We start from the raw sequence: 8689 nt of genomic DNA, 5'->3' as shown, positions 1-8689 counted from the left end.
GGTGGGTGTCTGGACTGGAGTAGGGCTGAGGAGTGGAGAGCAGATGGGTGTTCTCAGGTGTGATGTGTCCTCTGGGTCGGGTCCCTTTATATACCTGGCCAGTGCTGAAGATCCTAAGGACATGAGGCCATTTCCTTGTTTTGGTTTATTTCTTCTGTAATGTCATTGGTGGGTTAGTAAGTTCTCTGGGCATGCTTTAGGTGCTCAGGTCCTTGTAAAAGATCATTCGTGTCCCTGATTTAATGGCAACTCATTATATTTTGCTATTTATGGTTCAAATATGAACTTAATAGCCTTAACTTCAAAGTCGCCAATTATCTTCATAGTTTGATGATGCTTTTGCCAGTTGGTGTTTTGGTGGCAACAGAGCAGCCATGCCCTTGGGGTTAGTTGCTAACAGTGGCAGTGAATTCAGCAAATCATTGTGCAGTTCCTTTTCCACTGCTCACGATGAAGCAAGGCAAGAATGCTGTACGAGTATGTCAAAATACGTTAATAAGAAAGGAATTTTCCATTTCTTTCAGGAAGTCCAGGAGCAATCTTAATGGGCCTGCATCTTCAGTGGCTTTTGCCTTAGGTACACATTCCCTGATTTCAGGGTCTTCACCTTTCTATGTCAAGGGGAATTCTATTGCTTTCTGTCTTTACTTAGTACCACTGAATTCCAACTGTTTCAAACATTATGCTTAATTAAATAAATGTATCAATTTATTCTTAATAAACTCATACCAGGTAGGGATTATTATATCTTTCAATTTCCCTGTACCAGACTAAGTAAGTTACTTTCTTAATGCCATGTATTTGTAGATGTGGCAGCCAATACTCAGAACCTAAATATGTGTCATAGTATTGCTTATGAGTCCAGTGAGCTGCAGAATGAATGATGAGGCCTACATGTCCAGCAAATTATCGAATATTTGCTTTGTTTAGGAATTTTAATGGTGTATTTACTTTTACAATAACAATTGTAAAACAATATGTGACATTTTAGAGCCACCTGCATGCATTCCGTCTCTTACCAAATATTTCCAAGAACTGGAAGAATTGAGTCCCACATAATTTAGGAATTCTAAAAATTCCCCAAATATGCCTCCAAAGAACTTGAGCATAATTAAATAGTCACGGGACACTCTGAACAAAGCCATCCCAAATGTGTGGAAGTCGAAGAACCTGGACCCATCCAGGGAGGCTTCCATTTCCCAGTGTAACAGTGATAGGTAGGTCCAAGACAAATGGGCTTCGGTCCTATCTTGTCTGTATCTAGTATTGCAAATACCTCCCTGTGTATTAGGCTTCATGAAGTTAAATTCCCATCAACAGAATCACCTGTGATGTTCAATTGCTTCAAACTATCAGACCTTAGAGAAAAATGACATCACCATTTAATAGCCCTTGTGTCTGGCCTTTCTCTACAATGACTTCTGTTCTAGATCTGTGGCCGAAGGCTCCCATTCATGCCCTTTCATTCATCCTGCCACTTGCCTAGCTCTGTATAAGGTTACCTAGCTCTATAGCAGCCACTATAGCTGACCAGGGTTACCATGGCAACTAACAAGTGTCACCAAGCACAATGTGCTTGGAAGAAAACCAAATGTTATCTATCTGAGAAAATGCAGTAAGATGAAAGAACGTTTCTAGAAGTCTGAGACGGAAAATGGTGAGGGCAACAAAGCAGAGGTAGTTAGAGATTCTTTGCAAGTGGGGAGCAAAAAGACACAAAGAGAAATTTGAATCACAGAGGGAGAGAGATACAGCTCAGTGGTAGATGGCTTTCTCAGTGTTCCTAAGGCTCCATGCACAGCATTGCAAAGGCAAAGCAAAGAAATGGGATTTGTTAAGTGAAGGTCTCTGATGAGAAACAACTGACACATACTAAAGATGTATCGCTGTCAGACGGTCCCTAACGGTTCCTAGCCATAGAACTCCCTGTGCACATGGCTTCCTGTTGAGACAGCGTGCGATGAATCTGTTTAGTGTTATAGAAAATACACATCTGAAAAATGAGGTGAGTGGGGCTGGGGAGATGATGTCTTCTCTTCTTGCCTCCTTGGTGCTTATTTATTCTCAATACAATTCTATTCTATTCTATATGCCAAATATTACGCCGATGAATCAGAACCCAATCTTGGACAAAACCAGTCCAGTTCCTCCCCTTCACATTCAAAAGACTCATTTCGATTAGACTCCAGAGACTCAAACAGTTTATAACACGATGTTTAGCCCTTGTTTGGGAATTCATTTGTGTCCGTCCTTTCTCTATAATGACTTCTGTGGCAGAGGGCTTTATTCAAGAAAAAAAAAAAGGCAATAACACAAAACCAAAATGAACAAACGAATGAGCAAAAAAACAGTAGTCTTCCTAGTTATCCTGACAGATGTGTAACAGCAGTGAAGCCATCCCAAAGGATTAATGTGTCACCCACAGTGGCACTGTTTCAGTGACTGTGTGTGGGGCTCTAACCAAGGCTATAGTTTTGGCCTTCTCATCAGCATCCCCAATGGAAACCTAACTGCCACAGTGGTCCTGGCTCGGGAGATGAGGGAGTGGCTGATCCAGTAAACACAAAGGGATTCCGTGGTGAGGGTGTTCCTGGGTTCTAGCTAATAGGATCATTGCATAGCTTCCTATGCTGGGAAGCAAATGGGGCTGCAGCTTGGGTTTTCTTCCTTGTCTTGTGTGCATATGCGAAAATATTAATGGACCACTCACGAGTCAAATTCACAAAGCTCTGCTTCAGTGCTTCTGTCCAATCACCACAAAAGTCTCTATCTTTAAATATGAAAACCCATCAGCCAAATTATCTGAAACATTTGAATAATTTTTACAATCACAGATGATGCACCACAGAAGCTCTGGCAGGGAGAGTTCAAAGTGCATCCTTTAGAAACACTTGCCCTAGATTCTTTTCATTCTGAACACTGCAATTTATTCTGCAAGTGAGGTAGTGAATATCAAGAAAGAATACAAAAAGCATTTGTGCTTCACCAGGAATAAAATTTTATTTTTTTAATCATGCAAAATCAGGCTAAAACTATCATGCTGAAAATATATTCATTCTGAACCCTGAAATAAAAAATTACAGGAACTCAATGGGATCAAGCTTTGTTAAAGAACTTCATCTTTGTTTAGAGAAGTTTTTGAAGCTAAGAATTAAGCTGATGGAAGCTAGGATAGGTCTAGAGGCATGCAGATGTCCAGCTGCATGTTTGTGGGAAAATTGATAGTTGTGGAAGAACAAGTGTGTTGCAAAGGTGGCGCCTCTTGTCTGCTCTGGCAGGAGTAGGGAGAGTTCTGTTCATATGAAAAGTTGTGTATTAGATGGCTCAGCAGCAGGTGTTGCAGGGGGAGGTCCTGCAGGTGGTGCGGCAGGGGGCAGGCTGGCAGCAGGGGGGCCTGCAGCAGGGAGCCTGCACAGAGATGGGCTGGCAGCAGGTGGAGGCCCAGCAGCAGGGTCTGCAGACCACAGCTGTGCAAGAGGTGGGGCAGCAGGTGATGGGGTGACAGCAGCCCTGCTGCAGGCTGCAGGGGTCACAGCAGATGGGGCGGCGGCAGGGCTCACAGATGGGCCTGGTGAAGTGGGGCACGCAGGTCACAGGGCGGCACACTGTGGTCTGGCAGGACACTGGGCGGCAGCAGCAGGGGTCGCGGCAGCAGCAGGGCTGGCAGCAGCCTCCACAGCTCTGGGAGGAGAAGGAGCCACAGCAGGAGCCGGTCATGGTGGGTATCTGGACTGGAGTAGGGCTGAGGAGTGGAGAGCAGTTGGGTGTTCTCAGGTGTGATGTGTCCTCTGGGTCAGGTCCCTTTATATACCTGGCCAGTGCTGAAGATCCTAAGGACACAGGCCATTTCCTGAACTTGTGGTTACCCAATGAAAAGAGAAGCCTGGATTCAGTTGCCAGGCAACAATTCCAGTATGTGTAAGGATGCTTTTCTTTCCATCCCTCTACTCTTTCCCTTGGAATGAATACCTGATGGTTTGTATCACAGAACAATTACTCACTTGCTAGTCAATCCTCCCAGGCTAGGCCATGTGACAGACTGAAAGTCTGAAGGGCACGCTCTGATGTCACTTTCCCCATGTTCACAGTCTCTGACGAGGTGTGAGGCTCCGATGCCCATGAGTCACAAGCCTGGTGTCTGATTGGCATTCAGACAAAGTAACAATTCCTCAAGAGCCAAGATGGCTAATAAAAGTAGCTGTGTGTCTCTCTTCTGTTATGGAAAATATGGCCCAAGGCGCCTGAAAAATAGCCAATTGCCTTGCTTGTGGAGGGATAATCACCAAGGCATCAGAGTGGCTTTGAAGAAAGGAACCTGAATTGTCCTATAACTCACAACCTCTCATGAGACACTTACTATGCAAACGGGGCGATTGGGGGTTGGAGAGGGAAAACTAAGCCCCGAAAACTTCTTATCACATTTTGTAGTCACAATTTGTGGGGAGACAAGACAAAACTAAAAGCAATTAAAGATGAAGTACTTTTCAAAGGTCAATATGATTAAACCAAGTGATCTTATTCATGCCTGTCTTGAATCTATGATTGTTATATTTCTTGCTTTCTAAGTATTGACATAAACATTGCATGTGAAATTCTTTAAAATCTGCTGTGGGGCTGGTGAGATGGCTCCGTGGGCAAACGCTTCCACCGCCAAGCCTGACTGCCTGAGTTCAATCCCCCAGGATCCACATAGTGGAAAGAGAAAACAGATTCCTACAAGCTGTCCTCTGACCTCCACATATACACCAGCACACCCCTGCACCCGCAGACATGCATATGTGTGCACTCACACACAAAATAAAAAATAAATAAATAAAATCTATTGGAAGATGTTCAAAGGATTCAATCATCTTTCTGTAGTCAGTACTGTGGCTTGTTGGCTGAGAATTTTGACTGCTTATAAAACATGAGATCGGACTTTTCCACAATAGGAGACCTAGCAAGCTGGTGACTGGATAAAGAGCTCTGTGCTTCATCACCACAGTGAGGGGAAATAGAAGAGAAAGGAAGGGTAGGGATGCAGGTGAACACCAGCACCGGACAACACTGGACAAGGATTGCTGAGGACTTTGGGATCGGATTTGCCTCGAATATGTGTGATTGTTAGCTTTGAATGTCAACTAGTCACGCTGTGGAGTCAACTGGGAAGGGAGTCGCAATGGCGAGTTGTCTAGACTAGGTCAGCCTGTGGCGGCGCCTCTGAGCTGTTTTCTCTGTTGGGTTGACTGAGATGGGAAGAGTGACCTGGAAGGTGGATAGCACCATTTTATAGACTGGACCCTGGAGTGAATGAACAGTAGTACAGAATGAGCCGAGCCCCACCCTGCATGCGCTAATTCGTTGCTCCCTGCTCTTGACTACAGATGCATTATGACCAGCTGCTTCAACTTCCTGTCACCTTGACTTCCCCACGACAATGTGCTGTGACCTGGAATTGTGTGCCAGAATAAACCCTTCCCTCCTCAAACTGCCATAGTCAGGAATATTGTCACAGCAAGAAGTAGCTAAAAGAAGATCCCAAATTTTGGGTAGGAGGTACAAAGTCGCGCCAGTGTCCTGTATATTCATCATGTCGCTTCCTGCAGAAGAGGGGTCTTCCAGCTGGTTGACAGCCCATGCTGATGTCGATGCTTTTGTAAGCAGTCCTGCTCCACTTATCTAGATACCATTTCCCGCAGTGTTACCAGAATGCCACCACCTGTCGGATGCCATCACCAGTGATCTTGCCTCTCTGTGCTGCTCTGCTAGGTGGGAATTCTTGCTGACACACATTCAGAGACATGGGGAGTTTCCCTGACTTCACGACATGAACTTTTTAAAGTCATCTTACTCCCATTCCAAGCATTCTGCAAGAGCATAATCACCAGTGGGAGCATGTGCATTTTAAGCATAATGATAATTAATGTGAGGTTTTTGTGTTTGGACTGGAAGAGAAGAGAATGTAGTGACGGCGACTGTTGGTGCAGTAGGGCCATGTCCTCGTCCTGATGGTTTTGTGATTATGCTTTGTTAGGAACCAGTTTGAGGGTTTCTAGATGTCAGGAGATGTCTAACATTCTGAAAAAATAAATGTTTCTTATAGGGAATTCTTTCTTGGTAGAAATCGTAAAAATACACTCATAGGAGCCAGGGATGAGGATGAGGTGGGTTGAGGGAAAAGGGAAGTTTTATCTCAGGGCAGACGACATCTCCATAGCCCGAGTTTCCTCTTCTGTGAAATAGAGTCTTCAGTATCTGGAGTTTTTCATGGACCATTTTATTAAAACATCCACGCAAACACAGAAGACAGAGAGATACATATGAGGAACCAAAAGAGAAAATCATCAAATTGGAAAATACAGAAAAGCAATGGTCAGAGGACAGGTGGAAATTTTGAATTTATTTCTGTAACTTTATATATCTATATCTATCATATAGAATTATATGTAAACAATATATCATATATCCATCTAATCTCTCTTAAGTTTCTTGCCTAAAGTCAGGAAGTTTAAACCAATATCTTGGAATCTTTCCCTGCTTTTAGGTTAAAGCCCCTTGAATGGGTAAGCACGAGAGAAAGACTTTCCGATACACATATTACCCACTGCTCCTTTCTCTTGTTACTAAATTCTCCTCACAAGTCCTAAAGTCTAGAGCTCATTTCTATTGGTTTTGAAATTGAGACTTCTGAGAAATAATAGATTCTTAGCCGGAACTAGCTATTCCTTGGATCAGATCGGTGACTATCGCAATGGTCATCAGAGAGCCTTCATCCAGTAACTGATGGAAACAGATGCAGACCCACAGCCAAACATTAGGTTGAACTCAGGGAATCCTGCTGAAGAGAGGGAGAATGGATTGTAGGAGCCATAGGGGTCAAGGACATCACAACTCCACCCCCATAGACAACTAACCTGGCTCATAGAAACTCACAGAGACTGAATCAACACCCAGAGAGCCTGCACGGGACCAACCAAGGGCCTCTACATAAATGTGACAGTTGTATAGTTTAGTCTACTTGTGGGACTCCTAACAGTGAGAGTAGGGACTGTCTCTAACTCTTTGACTCGCTCTTGGTAACCTGTTCCTCATATTAGATCGCCTTGGCCTTACCCAGCCTTAATACAAGGGGAGGTGCTTGGTCTTATGCCATGCTTTGTTGATACTCTTGGGAGGCCTGCCACTTTCTGAACAGAAACAGAGGAGAGGGTCTATGGGGGAGGGGTCAGGAAAGAGGTGGGGGAGGGAATGATAGGAGAGGAGGAAGGGGAATCTATGGTTGTAATGTAAAATAATTTATTGACTACATAAATAAAACTATAATAAGTTTTAAAGGTTTCTTTTCACTCTGAAACTATAGTAATCTGACACCAAGGTATACTGACACTAATTAGAAAATACATTTCTCCAGTGGCTGTGAAGTATCTCAGAAAAAAAAATATTGAAACATGCGAGTAAAATCTTCCCCCGAATTCTCTCTGACCCCCAATAACTTGATTTGAACCAGTGAGCATGTTTTCGTTTGTTTGTTTGTTGTTATTTTAAGACATAGTATAACTGGTACTAATAACAGCATTGAGCATCCATCTATGTTGAGAATTGCTAAATTTCCCATTTCCCAGTGTCCTCCCTAGGTAGGTGGCAGCTGCAGAAGCCAGAGGAAGCTAGCCAGTAGGCAGTATTCCTCCACTGTCTCTGCTTCAGCTCATGCCTGGAGGGCCTGCCACAGCTCCTCTTGGTGGTGACTGTAGCCTGCGAAATGGAAAAACCCTTTCTTCTCCAGGTTGCTTTTGGTCATGGTGTTTATCACAACAGCTTGACGCAAATTATAACAGAAACTAAGTTAGAGAAGCTAAGTTATGTATGATGGTTTTCTTTTGCTTTAAGTGAAGACCTCCTTATTTTCAATTCCTGTAAAGACAATGCCTTTGCAGCTTAACTTCATTTAACAAGTGGAAGCTGAGCACCAACCAGCCTTGTACTAAGTAAACACTGAGCCCCATCTATACACCTAGGCCAATAAATGGCCATCTCTTCCTCAAAAGCAGGGACTAGATCATCTCAGTGCTTTATGGGGAGTGAGCTAGCTCAGGAATACGCTGGGGTACCTTCTGTCGCCTGATTTCACACAAGTGGCTGTGCATATGTGCATGTGTGTTTCTTGTGGTATGAGGTTTCAGACATGTCTGCTGGAGAGACTGAGCTGATTATTAGAAATGGAAACAGAGCTAAGCACTTGAAAGAAGGAGATGAACAGATATTTGAAAGAAATGACAGAACTTTGGTTCCCTTGTGCAGTCTAGACTCCTGTTCATCTGCACACCTTAATGACATATATTAATGAATGAATCAGGAGTGTGGCGCTTGCTATGCCAGGAAAATCATTTTATTGAAAGAGTGAGCAGCACATGACAAAGGCATCGGTGAGGATTTGAACTGCCTGAATCATACGGGCTTAAGATGGGCTTGTCCAGCCCATTCTGGGGATCTCCGAAGGGCATTTACCATCCATGATGATGCCTGCTGATACAGATATCTGCAAATTTGGCTTCGAACAGGAATAACAATGTCCTTATTTCACATTGGATCCAAGTTGCAGGGTGTTAAATTGTTGTCACCTTTGGGGGGAAAACATATTTTCTTTCAATTTGATTCAAAGCCCAAATAGGGGTGTAGGTGATGGCGTATCCTTGGTGGGGATGCCAGGAGC

General features: G+C 43.7%; 1 protein-coding gene across 1 annotated transcript; it reads right to left on the bottom strand.

Moving 5' to 3' along the window:
- Window positions 1-3324: 3324 nt before the first annotated feature.
- Window positions 3325-3717, bottom strand: LOC119813727 (keratin-associated protein 2-1-like). Its single transcript, XM_038329145.1, has one exon. The coding sequence runs from the start codon at window positions 3715-3717 to the stop codon at window positions 3325-3327; it is 393 nt and encodes a 130-aa protein (XP_038185073.1).
- Window positions 3718-8689: the final 4972 nt, after the last annotated feature.

The sequence above is a fragment of the Arvicola amphibius genome, chromosome 4, assembly GCF_903992535.2.
Source record: "Arvicola amphibius chromosome 4, mArvAmp1.2, whole genome shotgun sequence".
Lineage (NCBI taxonomy): Eukaryota > Metazoa > Chordata > Mammalia > Rodentia > Cricetidae > Arvicola > Arvicola amphibius.
This window is presented reverse-complemented; position numbering and strand designations above follow the sequence as displayed.

Excerpts from the sequence above, each read along its gene's own strand:
- LOC119813727 (XM_038329145.1), bottom strand. The coding sequence starts at position 3,717 with ATGACCGGCTCCTGCTGTGGCTCCTTCTCCTCCCAGAGCTGTGGAGGC.